The sequence below is a fragment of the Misgurnus anguillicaudatus genome, chromosome 6 (assembly GCF_027580225.2).
Source record: "Misgurnus anguillicaudatus chromosome 6, ASM2758022v2, whole genome shotgun sequence".
NCBI lineage: Eukaryota > Metazoa > Chordata > Actinopteri > Cypriniformes > Cobitidae > Misgurnus > Misgurnus anguillicaudatus.
The window spans coordinates 14,969,622-14,988,875 of record NC_073342.2 but is presented as its reverse complement, the minus strand read 5'-3'; the positions used below and the strand labels follow the sequence as shown (position 1 = coordinate 14,988,875).

The window sequence follows — 19,254 nt, the reverse complement described above, 5'->3', positions numbered from 1 at the left end:
GAGCCATTTTCAGATCTTTTTGGGATCTTTAGGGATAATGTAAGCACACAACTCCATGTAAAATATGTATCACACTGTGCAAATGGTGGTTTTTGGCTATTTTATCACAACAATCTTATATATTGTGACTGTAATAGGATATAAAGTGAGGAAAATAAGTATTTGAACACCCTGCTATTTTACAATTTCTTCCACTTAGAAATCATGGAGGGGTCTGAATTGTCATCGGAGGCGCATGTCCACTGTGAGAGACACAAAAAATCCAGAAATCACAATGTATTTTTTTACTATTTATTTGTATGATACAGCTGCAAATAAGTATTAGAACACCTGAGAAAGTCACCGTTAATATTTAATACAGTAGCCTTTGTTTGCAATTACAGATGTCAAGCGTTTCCTGTGGTTTTTCACCAGGTTTGCACACACTGCACTGCAGAGGGATTTTGGCCCACTCCTCCACACAGATCTTCTCTAGATCAGTCAGGTTTCTGGCCTGTCACTGAGAAACACAGAGTTTGAGCTCCCTCCAAAGATTGTCTATTGGGTTTAGGTCTGGACACTGGCTAGGCCACACCAGAACCTTGATATGCTTCTTACAGAGCCACTCCTTGGTTATCCTGGCTGTGTGGTTGTCATGTTGGAAGACCCAGCCTTGGCCCATCTTCAATGCTCTAACTGAGGGAAGGAGGTTGTTCCCCAAAATCTCCCAGTACATGGCCCTGGTCATCCTCTCCTTAATACAGTGCAGTCGCCCTTTCCCATGTGCAGAAAAACACCCCCAAACCATGATGCTACCACCCCCATGCTTCACAGTAGGGATGGTGTTCTTGGGATGGTACTCATCATTCTTCTTCCTTCAAACACTTTAGTAGAATTATGATCAAAACATTTTATTTTGGTCTCATCTGACCACATGACTTTCTCCCATAACTCCTCTGGATCATCCAAATGGTCATTGGCAAACTTAAGACGGGCCTGGACATGTGCTGGTTTAAGCAGGGGAACCTTCCGTGCCATGCATGATTTCAAACCATGACGTCTTAGTGTATTACCAACAGTAACCTTGGAAACGGTGGTCCCAGCTCTTTTCAGATCATTGACCAGCTTCTCCCGGGTAGTTCTGGGCTGATTTCTCACTTTTCTTAGGATCACTGAGACCCCACGAGGTGAGATCTTGCATGGAGCCCCAATCCGAGGGAGATTGACAGTCATGTTTAGCTTCTTCCATTTTCTAATGATTGCTCCAACAGTGGACCTTTTTTCACCAAGCTGCTTGGCAATTTCCCCGTAGCCCTTTCCAGCCTTGTGGAGGTGTACAATTTTGTCTCTAATGTCTTTGGACAGCTCTTTGGTCTTGGCCATGTTAGTAGTTGGATTCTTACTGATTGTATGGGGTGGACAGGTGTCTTTATGCAGCTAACGACCTCAAACAGGTGCATCTAATTTAGGATAATAAATGGAGTGGAGGTGGACATTTTAAAGACAGACTAACAGGTCTTTGAGGGTCAGAATTCTAGCTGATAGACAGGTGTTCAAATACTTGATTGCAGCTGCATCATACAAACAAATAGTAAAAAAATCATATATTTTGATTTCTGGATTTTTTTTAGATTATGTCTCTCACAGTAGACAAGCACCTACGATGACAATTTCAGGCCCCTCCATGATTTCCAAGTGGGAGAACTTGCAAAATAGCAGAGTGTTCAAATACTTATTTTCCTCACTGTACATCAACCTAGGAAAGAAAAGTGCACTCTTTAAAGGTGCTCTAAGCGAATTCACGCGTTTTAGACCATACAATTTTTTTGTTACATACAGCAAACATCCCCTCACTATCTGCTTGCTACCTGACCGCTGATCAAACTGTAAAAAAACGCGATCTCTGTAGACAGCCCAGGCTTCACAAACGGCAATAACAACAAAGTGACCAAACCTAGCACCACGAAACAAAACAAAGTGTTCCAGCCAATTAACGACAAAAAGGATTTGGGGGTGGGGGTTGGGCGCGTTCATGAAAGCACGGAAGGGAAAGGGAGGGGGAGGAGTTAGCTACACTCCGTTTGTTTGAAAACAGTTCAAACATCAACAACAAGTGACGTCGCACAGATTCTCTTAGAGCGCCTTTAAGTCATTTTATGGGCACTAAAAAGCTATAGGAATGTCAGTGTTTAACATATGCTGGTCTTTTCAACAAGGTAAAAAGTCAAATTCGGTTATTATAAAATGAAACAATAACAATGAAAATGTCTTGTCATAGAGATCTCTTATTAAATTTTGGAGACTGGCAGCTACAAATGGACCTGATTTTATTATGTTTTTAAATCAATGAATTGTACTTCAGCAGACACTGACAGTAATATAAATGTGGGCACGTCGTTCTCTTTCACTGCCTGTGATCTGACACGATGACTGCGAATCAAACTGTTAAAATTAAGAGACTAAAACTGCTGTAATGATGGCCTGTGCTAAACCAAACGACTGCTTATATAAATGTAAAATGGGGAATTTGAGGTGTTTGCTTTGGCATGGATGAGGAGTAAATGAACCATGTAATAAATAAATTATGACAAGTCATATATCTCAGTGTTAGGTTGTGTAGTAATATAATCCAGTTTATGATATCTAATAATGTTAATAGCGCTGTCATGTTATGGTGATTTAGTTTTTAAATCAGGCACTTGATAAAAAATATCTTGAACCAGCATACTAGGGGGCAGTACCCTTTAAAAGGTCCCAATATGTACCATTTATGTACAGATCGAGGGGCAACCTACAATGTCTCTGATGAAGCCAATATGGAAGTGACTTAAACTGCAATTCATCGACTGGCCACTAGAGGCGAGCTCCAAAAGGGAGTGAATTCCCATAGACCCCTATGTTAAAATGTCAAACTTTACAGCAGAAAGTTATATGTTTACAGCCTAGTACAAAAGTGTTTTCAGTCTATACAGCTATATTTGCCCTTCATGACAACTCTGAGGGGGGTGAATATTTTTGGAACTTATCTGTTTAAATTATATTAAGCTTTAAAGTTCTGCATATTTAAGGGCGTGGCCACTTGAGTGATGGGTGAACTGCCATTGCTGTCACTACCGTCGAGCTAGGCGGGTGTGGTTTCAGCAACCAGCCACCTCAGCTTCACCCACGTCCCGCCTCTTTACCCATTTTTGGTTATTCGCTAGTGAAATGCGGCACCAATGTACATTTGAAGTACTAATATGGACCCATTAGGTACAAATGTGTACCTTTTCAGTCTCCCAACCATCTGGAAAGTGTCTAACACCAGTAAAACCTTCAAATTGGACCGGCTTGGAGACCAGCTTAAAACAGCCCTTAGGCTAGTTTAGCAGAATAGCTACAAATAGTCTGACAGATCAGTGATAATAAACCACTCCCGTGAACTCTCTCAAGTTACCTAGGGGTGTTTTCTTGATTTAAGGGGCTAAATATACTAGCAGATAGACCGAAGAGTGTGTCAAGGAAGTGCTGCAGTATTCTCGAATGTGGTGGGTTGTGAAGATTAATATCTGCTTATCTGACCAGCCTTGAGCAGGAAACACGCTTCGCATTATAGCCTTCCTTAGGGTCACTCGTGCCACCCGCAGCTTTCCGCATAGAAGTCCGAGTGTTTGACAGCACCGCGGATGCTAATATTAGTGCGTTAACTCTGAAGAGACTCATCCATTGGTAAAAAAGGATGGCTGCTTGATAGGATTCTCCCAAGATAGGATGGTAGCACACATTATCCCGGTGGGTAAAAAAAAAAAACTCGACCACACTATTCATTACGATAAACAGATAATCATTTTGTTTGCTGATATCAGCCTCCCCAGTTCCTCTCCTATCCTGTGCAAGATAAACGTGATGGTTAACTCATTACAGAGACCGGCCCAGCAGGAAAAACTCTTAAGTGGTGTCTGGATCTATAAGTAGTTGTACACATACACAAGTGTGGGCTTGGGTTTGATGGAAAGTGTTATTACAGAAATGCCGGCTGCAAGGAGAAGTGGTTCAAACATACAAACACACACCAACCAACACACTCCACCACGCAGCATCGAGTCGAGCACCCGACAGCGAGACTCGGATTCACAGTGTCATTGGACAGGGTTGCCTGGGCAACCACCTCAGATTTCTGTGCAAAACGAGTGGGTATAGACTAGTGTGGGTCAGCGATGAACAATCTGCTGGTCTCTGGCCAAGAATATCTACTTTTTGTTTTCCTCTACTCGGTTTATTGCTTCTCAGATTCTGACCTTGACAGAAGGGAATATCTGTATGGGATGACCTTGTTGAAAACAAACGCGTCTGCCAAGTGCAATGTGTGTTGCACAGTCAGTAATATATGCACAGTAATGCTATACAGTACAGGGGGTTTTAAACACACACAAAAAATGTTGGTGAAAATGCAAGTTTTTATAATGGATTATATTTACATTATACATTTGGCAGATGCCTTTATTCAAAGTGAATTACAGTGCATTCCAAGGTATACTTTTTTGTATGCATGTTTCCTGGGATTGAAAACATGACGTTTTGCGCTACTACTACAGTACATCAAGATGTATGAACTTCCTGCATAAGGCCTGGGACACACTGGCTGATTTTTATATCTTAACTCTTTCCCTGCCAATGACAAGTTTTTACGGCAATCCGTATTTCCGCTATTTTCCACCAGGTTGTGCTTTTACCCAAATTATAAACCAGAAGTATTTTCTTATTGCAAATAGTTCAAACTCCATGTATGTTTTGAGGATTGTTCAGAATCTGATCTCTATCAAAAGTCCTTCACAAAAACGCAATTATCTCAGCTTTTGGCTTAAATGTTTTTATTTTTTAAGAAATCTACCCATATTTGAGAGGTGATAAAAAGAGAACAATTGAAGGTAGGATGAAACTTTTTTTTGAAGCAGGGGTCTGTTCTTTAATTTGATATATTGTATGTTTATATATTTAAAGAAGAACAATTTCAGGAAGGCATTAAACTATTTTGATAATCAAAAAAAAAAAAAAAAAATGCTGGTGCTGACTGGCGGGGAAGTGTTAACCCTTAGTAAGTGTTTGGGGTCCCAGGGGACCCCACTGGACTTTTTTTAAAAGTGTAACCTTCATCTCAGGGGCATGGAACACTGTGACTTTCCTAAATAATCTATCTAAACATGCAAAAAAAAAACTAGGCTTGATTTGGTTGTTCTAAAGGTGTGTAAAAAAATTTAACGTTTAAGATGTTTGGGGTCAAAATGACCCCACATTGAAAATGAATGGGGAAATGAAAAAAAATAAAAGTAAATCAATTATAAATCTAAAAATGTCTACATATAAACCAAGGTCTGGTCCTAGAGCATAAATAAATAAGTGGAACAAACTTTCAATCTCATACACACATACAAAATACAGTTTTTGTGTATTTCAGAATGTTTAAATATACATTTAAAAAAATTATATCATAAAGTTGTGAGAAATTGAAGCATGGTAGCTGCCACAGGACAAACATCGCATTTTCTTGAATTACATACAAATTCATCTAAATTTACAAATTTAAAATTAGTTTGTTATATTAAAAGTATATGACCATACTAACAATTTAACATGAAAAAACACATATTTACAAATGTATTATAAAAAGTGTACTGTATAGGGTCACTTAAAGGAAAACACCACTGCTTTTCAATATTTTACTATGTTCTTACCTCAACTTGGATGAATTGATACATACCTATATTTTTCAATGTGTGCACTTAATCTTTGTACAGCGCGTTGTGAATGTGTTATCATTTAGCCTAGCCCCATTCATTCCTTAGGATCCAAACAGGGATGAATTTAGAAGCCACCAAACACTTCCATGTTTTACCTATTTAAAGACTGTTACATGAGTAGTTACACGAGTAAGTATAGTGGCACAAAATAAAACTTTTGTTTGGAGCCAGAGAAATGAATGGGGCTAAATGCTAACACATTTATGAAGCGCTGTACAAAGATTAAAAGTGCACGCATTGAAAAAAGAGAGGTATGTATTAATTCATCTAAGTTGAGGTAAGAACATAGTCAAATATAAAAAAACGGTGGTGTTTTCCTTTACGATTACATGAAAAAGACGTCACTCTGATGTCACATGGCGCAGTGGGTAGAAACATGGCAGCAACTTCAATGTAGATAAAAATTATCATTCTGAGGTAATAAAAACAATACAATTCATTATGTTAGATCTTTATACACCACTGATAATATAGTTATGTATATAATATTGCATTTCTGTCAAGAGATCCTATTTAAAGTCCCACACTGCACCTTTTAAAGCAAGTGCAGCCTAATGCAGATTTTAAAAATGGGTCATATTGTGTTGACATAGAAAGACTCATTAAATACCCAGTGCCTGTGTGATAACAATTGCAAATTTGGTCTAGGCGATAAGGACTTTGTCAAGCACAAATAACTAGAGGCAGTGTATAAAGGCTAAACCTCTGGAGTCAGACATTCTCTGTGTCCCTAATGGAAAGTATGTGAGAGGTGAATAATAGCAACTATTGGCCGTTTGGCAGTGTAATAAAGAAACCGGCTTAAAAACCCAAGAAAAAATAGACCTTACCGTAAGGTCCTAAATCAGCGTCCCAGTCATCGACAGGTCTCCCAGGAAGAGGAAAGCTGTAGGTGCTCTTATCTGAGCTCAGTGGAATGGGGACTTTAGGATAGCACTTCCTCATAAGCTGGACTGCTGGCTCCACCAGCGACTCGAGGCTTTTTAAGGTCAAGAAGGTCTTGAGAAGAAACATAATCAGTTGGAAACGCCACATAGGCAAAGATGTGTTTTTACAGCACATTAACAGTCACTCACGGCGTCTCGTAATGACTGAGGCGGGTTTACTTAGCAAGACCGATAAAAATCACAACGCGATTCGAAGGGAAATGATCAAAGCATTAAGAAGGAGAATTAAGAACCGCTAGAAAGGATATAATGATAAGAGATTTGAAGTGAACTTTTGAAAGGAATTAAATATCACCTGCGTGGTTTGGAGGAGAAGACGCATACCACCCTCAGCGACAAGAGCGTCTCTGCCCACACTAGAGTTGGCGGCACGGTGCATACAATGCAGTAAGGCTTTGCGGATAGGAATGTTCTCATGGTTGGCATCGTTGTTGTGCCAGTCTTGATACAGCTTCAGAAGATCAGAGATGTAACCTTTGGCAACGGCAGTCCGACAGTTGACCTCTGAAAGAGATTAACGTTGAGATGATGTTTGAATAAAACTATTCGCAAACTTAACTTGACTTTTACTTTTAACTAAGCAAATGGTTTTATAGTGAATGGTGAGTAAAATGACCACATGCTTTCAGTATAATTTCTTTGCACTTTTGCAAGTTCACTTATTTGACTTTGGGGGACCCATAAAAATGCCCCCCCCCAGGTCCAGGTGAATTTTAGCGATGACCTTGATTTCACATAGTACATATCAATTTGTTTTCTTTCTGAAGTTGACTATGGGGTGATTCTTACGAAATCCAGACTTAGAAGGTGTCCAGCATCAGATTTTTTTTTAAAAAGCCCTTGAAGCATTTTTTTTTTTGCACATAGAAGATTAAGGTCTGAACTTACTATAACCATTATTATTAGAAGATTTAAAACATATTTAGTATAGAATTATTTACATTTTATTTAGATTATTATTATCAAAAATTGTCATTACCGCAACATGACATTGCATTAAATATATGCATTTACAAACTCATGTTTCGGTAATGAGAACTAAAAAGTTGTCTAGGTACTATGACAAACAAAATTTCAACTTTTATCTGGAGAGAAAAAATAAGAACTGCTAACCTGGTAGCCATCTTGAGTGTCATAGTCAATTATGTCCCTTCCAACATTTTTTTTTAATGTTAGTTCCTTGAGGGCTTAAACAATGATTGAAAATTGTTGCGGAGGATGAGAAAATTTTTCTTGGACACATTTATATTCCTTATTATTGTCTCTACATTTACCAATGATGACCAAATACCACATGTTTCTTTCCTGTAAATGTTTATAGTATAACATGCATTTTAATTTTTTAGATTTTTTAATTATAAATATTTCCATGTCAAAGAGCCCAAATCCAGTCATGGACACGTTGCGGAAATGAAAATGTTCCCCTTAAATGTGGGAAAAAACTAAATTTGTTTGTATGATGTCATTTGAAATCATGTGCAAATGCAAAATAGTACATGAAGAGATGTTTGTAGCTCTTATTTTGATACTCTTACTTTGCATTTACTTTTTTATGAAAATGTTTCATGACACATAAGTCTAATTTCGTGAGAATCACCCTCTGGGGCGTTTTGCTTGCAGCTGTACTGCAATGCTACCATGCTTAATGTGACCAAAGAGTGTCATGTTAATATAATACACCTAAAAAGACAATATTTTCTGGCCATTATAGTTATTATTTGTGTGAGTCTGAAGTATGAACAATAAAGCAAACAACACATTTATAATCCACTCCAAAACCTTGCCCAGAATGCCTGATGAATAATTAACAAAGGCTTAGATGCAAAAACGCACAGAGTGTCCATTTGAATATTTTCCACTTTTATGTTTGCGAGAGAAAGTAGCTTGTTAAATGTTTGCTTGCTAGAAATATTAGGCAAATACTGACTGAAAGCATCTATACAATTCATATTCAAATCGCTTGTGCTCTCTTTTTCTCACGTCACGCCTCAGTTGTGCTGTTTATTAGTGAAGCGTAATAAGAACATACATCATTCAGGCACTAAAGAGTCACATAAACAGAAAGCAATAACAGCCAGTGATAGAGATGCAACACAGAAGCGTGCGACTCTCGGTGTGGTATTAAAGGTTAAATGACAACTTAATTTCGGTCCCTTATGTTAGTGACAGGTCATTGCACTTAGTCAGTGTTTGTCACTGCACTTCCCACTACTTTACACTTCACTGCTACTTCCTGTTGCCACATAAGCAGTTTGTTTACCACATTTACCAATCTTCACATACAGGCTGAATTGTGCACCACCATATTAGGGAGGTGAAAGGTGGAGCTGCTTTTGTATAAAAAGCATAATAACCAGTGGCGGCCGGTGACTTTTCTTCTGAGGGTCGCAAACATGCATCATGTCAAAATATGTGTTCGGTGCGTAATGTTACCATGTGCATCATGCATCATGTCAAAATATGTGTTCGGTGTGCATCATGTGAACCATGTGCATCATGCGTCATGTCAAAATATGTGTTCGGTGCGTCATGTGAATCATGTGCATCATGTGTAATGTTAAAATATGTGTTCATGCTTCATGTTAACTATGTTCATCATGCGTCCTGTCAAAATATGTTTGGTGCGTCATGTTACCATGTGCATCATGCGTCATGTCAAAATACTGTATGTGTTCGATGCGTAATGTGAACCATGTCCATCATGTCAAAATATGTGTTCAGTGCATCATGTGAATCATGTGCATCATGTGTCATGTCAAAATATGTGTTTGTGCTTCATGTTAACTATGTTCATCATGCGTCCTGTCAAAATATGTTTGGTGCATCATGTTACCATGTGCATCATGTGTCATGTCAAAATATGTGTTCAGTGCGTCATGTGAATCATGTGCATCATGCGTCCTGTCAAAATATGTGTTTGTGCTTCATGTGAACTATGTTCATCATGCGTCCTGTCAAAATATGTTTGGTGCGTCATGTTACCATGTGCATCATGTGTCATGTCAAAATATGTGTTCAGTGCGTCATGTGAATCATGTGCATCATGTGTAATGTTAAAATATGTGTTCGTGCTTCATGTTAACTATGTTCATCATGCGTCCTGTCAAAATATGTTTGGTGCGTCATGTTACCATGTGCATCATGTGTCATGTCAAAATATGTGTTTGGTGCGTCATGTGAACCATGTGCATTATGTCCCATGTCAAAATATGTGTTTGTTGCGTCATGTGAAGCATGTGCATCATGCGTCCTGTCAAAATATGTTTGGTGCGTCATGTTACCATGTGCATCATGTGTCATGTCAAAATATGTGTTTGGTGCGTCATGTGAACCATGTGCATTATGTCCCATGTCAAAATATGTGTTTGTTGCGTCATGTGAAGCATGTGCATCATACGTCATGTCAAAATATGTGTTTGGTGCGTAATGTTATCATGTGCATCATGCGTCATGTCAAAATATGTGTTTGGTGCGTAATGTCATCATGTGCATCATGCATCATGTCAAAATATGTGTTCGGTGCATCATGTGAACCATGTGCATCATGCGTCATGTCAAAATATGTGTTCGGTGCATCATGTGAACCATGTGCATCATACGTCATGTCAAAATATGTGTTTGGTGCGTAATGTTATCATGTGCATCATGCGTCATGTCAAAATATGTGTTTGGTGCGTAATGTCATCATGTGCATCATGCATCATGTCAAAATATGTGTTCGGTGCATCATGTGAACCATGTGCATCATGCGTCATGTCAAAATATGTGTTCAGTGCGTCATGTGAACCATGTGCATCATGCGTCATGTCTAAATATGTGTTCAGTGCATCATGTGAATCATGTGCATCATGTGTCATGTCAAAATATGTGTTTGTGCGTCATGTTAACCATGTTCATCATGCGTCCTGTCAAAATATGTTTGGTTTGTCATGTGAACCATGTGCATCATGTGCCATGTCAAAATATGTGTTTGTTGCGTCATGTGAACCATGTGCATCATGTGCCATGTCAAATTATGTGTTCTGTGCGTCATGTGAACCATGTGCATCATGCTTCATGTCAAAATATGTTTGATGCGTCATGCGAACCATGTGCATCATGCGTCATGTCAAAATATGTGTTTGGTCCGTCATGCAAACCATGTGCATCATGCGTCATGTCAAAATATGTGTTTGGTCCGTCATGCAAACCATGTGCATCATGCGTCATGTCAAAATATGTGTTCGGTGCGTCATGTGAACCATGTGCATCATGCGTCAAGTAAGAATATGTGTTTGCTGCATCATGTGAACCATGTGCATCATGCGTCATGTCAAAATATGTGTTCGGTGCGTAAAGTTTAAAGCCCCAAAATTTGGTTTTTGGATGAAATAAATAAAGGTCGAAAAAATTTCGGTGAAAAGATTTTTGGTTCAACCTAAAAAAATAAGCTATCTGGCTACCTTAAAAATTTGAGTTAATTAAACCTTTTAACAAATTAAAATCTTAGTTGATTCTATTAAGTTGAATTAAGGCTGTAGTTGAACCTACAAATCTTTTTTACATTGAGAAAGATTTTTCTACAATTTAAATCATTGAAATTAAGTAATTTAAATGTTTTTGTGGTCTTTATTAAAATAAACATCTCCCCATATAAGGGCACACTAGACTTTTTGTTAAATTGACTTCAATTCATACGCATGCAAATGTGCCATACGGAAAACGCAAGTTAGTGCAACAATATTTCGCAGGTCACAGAGTAGCAAAGTGCGAATTCGTATCACATGGCGATATGTGACCAGGACAAAATCGGTATGTCATGGCATGACCTTTCTCTCTACCAAAAAGCACAAATGGACGATGCCCACCCATCCCCGCACCAACGTCCGACAAATAATTGCATGCACAAATTCTAGTGTGACCGTCGTTTACTTTACTAGTATGTGTTTATAGAGCAGTTTTCCATCCTAACATGATGGACTTTGACGTATCGCATTAACGGGCCAAAGCACTCAATTCAGCATGTAGCCTACTGTATGCACACTCTATAACAATAAATGTACTAGAACATCTGCAGTCACATTTTTTTGACTGTGCCAAAAATCTGTATCTTAGCAACTAAGTTAGACGCCACAATTAACTTTGGCCACCTACAGTAGTCATCACACGCATACAGTACAGTAAGTTGCTGGCAACCATCACTATTGATCAAACCCCATCTGCTATGAATATGAGCGATAGCCTAAATCCTGCAGCGATTGTGCTTTCAAGCAATCAGACCTACAATTTTGCCCAAGAGATGATACAACAGACAAGAAAATAACATTGACGTACGCTAAAGGTGATACAACAAACACCCGAAAATTCTCGGGGCAGCATCATATGTCCAAATTTCAGTTTTTCAAATTTCAAAACCATTATATTTCATCATAAACAATCTGAAAACAGGGCTTTAAGTGTAGAGCAGGTGTGAGGAAAATGTGCAGTTTTGGGTGTATCCTTTAAATTGCACATGAGTTGATCTCTGCACTAAATGGCAGTGCCGTGATTAGACAGTGCAGATTTAGGGGTGGTGTTATCCCCTTCTGACATCATAAGGGGAGCAAATTTCAATGAATTATTTTTTCACATGCTTGCAGAGAATGGTTTACCAAAACTAAGTTACTGGGTTGATCTTTTTCACATTTTCTAGGTTGATAGAAGGACTGGGGACCCAATTATAACACTTAAACATGGAAAAAGTCAGATTTTCATTGTATGTCCCGATTAATCCCCTTGGAGCCATGTGGATTACTTCTGTGAAGGATGAATGCACTTTTTTGGGAAGTTGTTCCCTGATCCCTGTTTTTTCGTATTATAAGCTTGGAAAAGCAAGGACATTTATTAATATAACTCCAAAGGTGTTCTTCTAAAAGATGATGGACGTGTATTGATGCGCAGGTTGATCCAAAATGAGCCCGGTGGTTACCCGCGGTTACGAGTCATCCAAAAATATTTTTAATGATATTCGGGTCACGGTCTGTCAGGTCATTTGAAATAAAGATGCCAATTAAATATTTTAAACAATTACTACTTTTAAAAAATTCAGGCCAGTTAGCGGATTGGGTACAATATTTTTTTTTTTTTTCGGTCCGAGTTGCGGGTTAGTTGAAAAGTCGGTCGGGTGCGGATTGTTTATACATTGACCCACGCATCACTGATAATGTATCTCGGATTGCTTAAGGGTAAATAAATCATGGGGTCATTTTGATATTTGGCTGGAGTATGGCCTAGGATATTTAACGTATAACAACTTTAATAATGTCTGTATCTCACACAAGCTATACAATTGTTTCAGCGCTTGTCAAAGGAATTCACAGAGTCTTTAAAGCGCAGGATTAGATTCACTGTCTGTCTCAAAGTGATCTCTTTCCAGGATAGAACTGACATTATTAAATCAATGTTTGAAAGCCAGCCTGCGTAACTGTCATAAAAATTTTCACTCTCCTTCTTTCGGAGAAATCCACAAGCTCCCTACACGGCTGGTTTCTCCATAAATCTCTTCAGCCCAAGATTCTCAGAGAAGGGCAGAGGGCCGACGCACGCCCCCATACGAGGGAGTTTGCCGGTCTCTCTTAGACCAAAGTCTTCTTGTTTCTGATGTAGGGTTTGGAAAGCGGCCAATCGCACTGCGCGCTCACTACAGTACATCTAATGGAGGGCCGGAGCCGAGAGCGCTGGGAGCCAGCAGGACTGTTTGCTGTATGAAGGTCAACAGTATTTACTTTCACACAAACACAAACAAGAGGTTATGGAATAAAGAAAAATCTGAAACTTGGTTACAAGTCTGTATGTTCTGCCCGCTCTTCCTTGGCCTGTGAATCACCACGTCTCTCTCGACACGCTTATTTGGGAGTCACGAACTTAAGAGAACATGCACAAATACAGGGAATATCTAAAATATTAATGCCAGTAGCTTGTACTTGGTTCTGGAAGGATTTGGGCAACATGCAATACAGACAAAGCCAAAGGTTTCCTAAGAGGAGAAATGTGAAATTTCTTCTAGAAATATGGAAATTTCCTGTCATTGCATCTCTGAGAGTGCAGTCTTATATAATCACAGCTCAGCTGGTGTAACAAATGCCGCAGCACAGATCTGATGGGTAGAAATATGACAATGCTCGTGAAACGATTGCTGGAGGAAATACGGACGCCTCGAGATGATTATCAATCGCTCGGCCCGTCCCCCGGAGAAATAAAAACCGAGCTGAATCATGCAGACAAAAGGCACAGATGACTCGACAGGGCAGAATTAATTGCGGCATCGCTGGCCAGACGCGTTTCTTTTAGAGGAGACTCCTAAAGCTCTACAGAGCATTACGTTATTCAGCTGATCGCTGACTGCGGCGCATCAACAGGTGCAGTGTCTACTGAGAGGGGGCAGGACGAGACTCGTGGGGTCACACTGCCACCTGCAGGTCACCAGGTGTACCGCAATGACTGTGAAAGCATCTAGAGCTGGAGGTTTGATGAAGAGGTGCACTTTATGTGACTTTGATTACAGAAAAGAACTCAATTCGGTTTCGAGGTAAAAATGCAATCCCTGTCAAACAAAGAAAATAGCTGGCAAACAAGAGTGATAATATTCCAACAAAATATGTATGTTCGTCAATAAACTGTCTTTATGAAAAATACATACATGTATGCAAGCTGATCTTGAGCGATGATGAACACATTTGTTCAAGGCAGTTTATTAAAGAGGCAGGTTTGGGTTAAGCCAGGTCTAGGCCTTAGTTATATTAGTAGTTTTTACAAACAAACTTTACAAAGAAAATACTGGAGACAAAACAATGGCACATATATGTTAAGATATGTCAGTGCAAGGTGTTTTTAAATTAAGGGAGCTCTAACATGCATTTTAGCCTGGGACTAGGATTAAGATCTGTCCAGTAGAGACCGCCACTAAAAGTGTTTAATGTAAGCCAGGGGTCTCCAACCTGTTTGTGAGCAAGGGCTACCACAATGGATTAAACAATCTGGAGGGTTACATTTATATAATAAACTCAAAACCTTTTTGTTTTGATTGTTGATTTTAATTTATTTTACTTGTTTTTATCATTGTTTAAAATATTATGAAATAAAAGAAGCCAAGCTAATATAATAAATATGTAATAAATAAATATTAAAATTGAGGCTATTATTAGAATGTGCTTTGGGGGAAACTCACAGACTTTGTGTGGGCAGTGTTGCCAGATGTACGATAATTATCGTATATGTACCATAATTTTGACCTCTGTACGATAAATAATTGAAAAAAATCCCATAATGTACGATAATTTCACATTTTGTGACACTTTAAATAGTCGTTGCAATCATAGGGCTTCTATACTTATTGATCTTTCTTTTGATCCTACATAATGCAAATTTGGCTAGAAGGGATGCAGCCATGGCCTAAATCGCGTGAGATGTTGGGTTTAAAGTTAGGTTTGGGGGTAGGATTAGGATTAAAATAGTGGTCCTGGCTAAATGGAATACGGCTACGGCATAAATCCGGTGAAATGTTGGGTTATGTTTGGGGTAGGATTAGGATCACCGCTCATTCAGCGAGATGATTTCGACAGTTGCTGTTTCCCTTCTTGCCACAACTCCATCACTTCTTTAGTTTTGTCTTCTCGGCCAATCATCGTTGAGAATGACTCTCTTTCTTTTTCTAGTTGTTTTGACTCTCCGACTAAGGTACACTTAACTCATTCACCGCCATTGACGAGTTATCTCGTCATTTATGAGTTTATATTTAACTAATAAATATGCCTTTTTGGACGAATTTCAAAGTGAAAGTGTAATACCGCTTCGAATTTATCAAAAACGGAAGTTAAAAAGATTTAATGGTTAACTGCCTTTATGTTTGATAGTCATTCTGAGTCTGATCTCTAACATAAATTCTTTTACAAAAACGCAATTTTTTAAGCTTTTTGCTCAAAATGTTGTATTTTTGAAGAGAAATATCCACATTTCAGTGGTTAAATTAAGTGGAAAAAGTAAATATATAATGAAACGTTTTTTCCCCATTTTGTTTGTTTGTTTGTTTGTTTGTTTATTGTTTGTTTGAAAGCAGAGGGTGTGTTCTTTAATTTAATATAATTTGTATGTTTATATATTTATAGAAAATGATTTTTCCTGCAAGGAATTTTGTGAAAATTTAGTTAAAATCACAAAAATGCAGGTGGGCAACTTTTCTCAAAAAGGCTGGCGGTGAATGAGTTAAAGGAACACGGCCAAATTTGGGGAATTTAGCTTATTCACCGTATCCCCCAGAGTTATGTATATATACTGGGAACTATTCTCTGAAGATGAAGCACTGCTACTTCGGCGGAGTGATTTGCACAACTCTGACCGAACTCTCTGCTCCTCACTAGGGGGGCTTCTCGGTTGCTGCGAGCAAATCACTCCGCCCAATTAGCAGTGCTTCACCTTCTGAGAATATAGTTCCAAGTATGTATACTGTTAAAAGATCACTGTGTCTCATATGACTTTGTTATTTGTACACGATGTGACTATACAAATCACAACACATAAATAGGAAAATGTTAGCGTTATTTTGTGACTTATTGGGAGCAGTATGCTAGCTGAAGCTATTTACTTCCAGTCTTTGTGCTAAGCTAAGCTAGCGGGGGCTGTGTCAGACAGAGTTACAGCACGCACGGAGATGAGAAAGGTATGTATGGACTTATCTAACTCTGGGGGATACGGTGAATAAGCTAAATTCCCAAAATCTGGGCGGGTTCCTTTAAGGCCGTTTCACACGGTATGTGGCAAAATCGCCGCTCGGCTTCAGCATTTCTCTTGTATTGGAAGCATTTTGTGCAGCATTTGGTGCAAATATGTTTATCTTCAACGGAGCATGCCATGTCCGAAGAAGGGACAGGATTTTGGGTGCACCAGCAAGGCGTGTGGACCAACTCCGCTTTCCCTCTGTAACCTCCCCCGTTTTGCCGCTTTCCGCACGTCTCCTATTGAAAAAGAACTAAACATTCGCGGTTGCCGCTTACCGTGTGAAACACCCATTCGTCATTTATCTACTGGGAAAATCTACAGGCTATCAAAAGATGTTTGTCTAGATAAAATAGCTGTATTGTGCACATTTGACTTGTGTACAATAATTTTCTTCCAAATAGCATAATTTTGAGGTTCTGGTATGATAATTGGACTTTTTCAATCTGGCAACACTGCGTGTGGGCAACCTGATGCCCGTGGGCACCATGTTGGAGACCGCTGATGTAAGCCATATATAATCTGATAAATGAGATGCCATGATTAAGCGGCTTTGCATAACTAACAAACCTGCGTGTTTAATCATAAAAATGCCTTTTTAAAAATAGGACCTATTCCAAAATCCTTTTTAGGGTATATTTTTACCAACACAATCTCACAAATTTCCATGTTATAGTCACGAATATTTTGCTCATTTATCATTGTCACGGATTTCTCCACGTTTTTTTTTGTGTCCGTACCACGGACTTTCTTTTCCGGGTCAGTTTCACGTATTGGTTACTCAATTGTTTTTCCTATTTTCTTACCATTTCCGCGTGGGTTTGGGGTAAGAACGATTTTCTGTGACATAAAATGACATCCAAGCCCAACTCTAACCCTAACGTCAGGCGAACAATTGTTTAAAAGTCCAGAATTTTTTATAAACCAATAGTTAAAGTGCATCCTAACTCAAACCCCAAATCTAACCCCAAACCCACGCGAAAATGGTTTAAAAATAGGAAAAACTATTGAGTAACCAATACGTGAAACTAACACGGAAAAGAAAGTCTGTGGTACGGACACGAAAAAATGCGGTGATCCGTGACAATGACACGGATAAACGAGCAAAATATTCCGTGGCTTTGTGAGATCATTTTGATTTTTACCTTAGCATTTAAATAGCCAATCCCAGAATGCATTGCAACAAGCACAGTACAAACTAAATTGAAATTCATATTTTTTACCATTAAATGGAAATGATTATTATCAAGGTCTTAATCTAATGATGAAAGTAGAAGCATCAAAGTTTGATTTCAACCATACATTTCAGACTGATTTTAATCTATGACCTTCCTTAGTCAATAATAAAAAGATATCAAGGTTATATTTTCACTGTTACATTACATAGGATCATTTTCTATCCATTCCAGCTTCTATGGCTTTATTCACAATGAGAACCGGTTAATCCATACACACACAAATTAATCTGTAGGATGATTTTATGTAGAAAACACTAAATCGCAAAAATTACTTTTTAAAGGCAGGGTCATATATGAAATGAGATTTTATTACAGTTAGTGATGTTGGTTTCGGAAAGATCCTGAAATCACGTTTATCAATAAAAACAGCAAAGCATGCTAGGAAAAACACCATCGTGACATTTACATCAAAAGCAAATAAAAACTTACTTGAGCATAACATTGCGGCAAAAGCGTCAACGGCCGCCCTGTAAAACAGAACAGAAGAGAAAACAAGTCTGACGTTAAAAAATGTACATAGTGCATTTCATTTCTGCAACAGCATCACCCGTCCTCCATTCGTTTCCCCACTGATACACATAAAGCTAAGTGCCGTGCCGCGGGCACGCTTCCAGTTGCACTTAGCATTGGCAGGGTGACGGAGAAGCTACAGCCATATAAAGAAAGATTCCTGTCATTGTGATCACTGCCGTTTATTTTGCCTCGAGAGGCCCGCTGAATCAGCGCCGTCTCCATATTCCTCTAGTCACGGTAGATGGGACGAACACAGAATAATTATGAATGGCTTTGCAACGATCTGCCAATAAATACCCCTACTGGCCTGTTGGTTGACAAAGCGTCATCGTTTTGAAATATGAGAAAAGAGAGTGCAAAGCTTTGTGTGCCGAAGATTAGAAAAAAGCAAGACACTACTTTATTACAATATAGTAGTCATTATATTGTATTTGCAAAGGGTCAGTTCATGCAGACGGTAAATTAGATGTATACATTTGCCGTACAGTGCATTCAACCTATTCATTTTATCAGTATGAAATGCATTTGCTGGGATTTGAACCCATGACCGCTGGTAATGCTACTGTATGCTTTCAATTTTAAGCTGTAGAAGAGCCATTAATGCCATCAGCATCATCACCAAACTGATGCATTTGTATATAGCCTGGTTTTGTATACATTTTAGGTTGCCAAATGCAAATGGGGCGTTGCATAGATGTACGATCGATCAAGCCCCAAAGCAACTTAGCATAAATAAAGGTGGTATAGTGTCACTTGTGTGCTTTGTATACTTTGTCCACCAATCCCATGCTGGATCAACAATCCATGTTCATTTCTACAAAACCTAAACTAGCAATGCAAGGCTGATAAAAATGTGGTTACGAGAACATCAAAAGATGTTGATCCAGGAGCCTGCCGTGCTTGCGTAAATCACAATAAGCACAGAGGAAGACATATTTTATTAATGCTGCAAGACAAACTGCTCCCATCTTTGAATTTTTACACCAACACACGCTGTCATTTCACCCCATTCATCACGTTAGTTGCGCGCCTTATTGCGCTCTTGGGTTTTCTGTTTCTTTCTATTCAAAA

At 38.8% G+C, this 19,254-nt stretch overlaps 1 protein-coding gene across 5 annotated transcripts in view; it reads right to left on the bottom strand.

Moving 5' to 3' along the window:
- The window catches only part of agbl1 (AGBL carboxypeptidase 1), a 268,981-nt gene that overhangs the window by 173,912 nt on the left and 75,815 nt on the right, over positions 1–19,254 (bottom strand). For all 5 annotated transcript variants that reach the window (XM_055192774.2, XM_073868563.1, XM_055192771.2 and 2 more), the window contains 3 exons: positions 18,100–18,137; positions 6,999–7,207; positions 6,587–6,755 (listed from right to left, as the gene is read on the bottom strand). In XM_055192774.2, the coding sequence (XP_055048749.1) occupies positions 6,587–6,755; positions 6,999–7,207; positions 18,100–18,137 (416 nt within the window). The remainder of the gene's footprint in view (positions 1–6,586; positions 6,756–6,998; positions 7,208–18,099; positions 18,138–19,254) is intronic.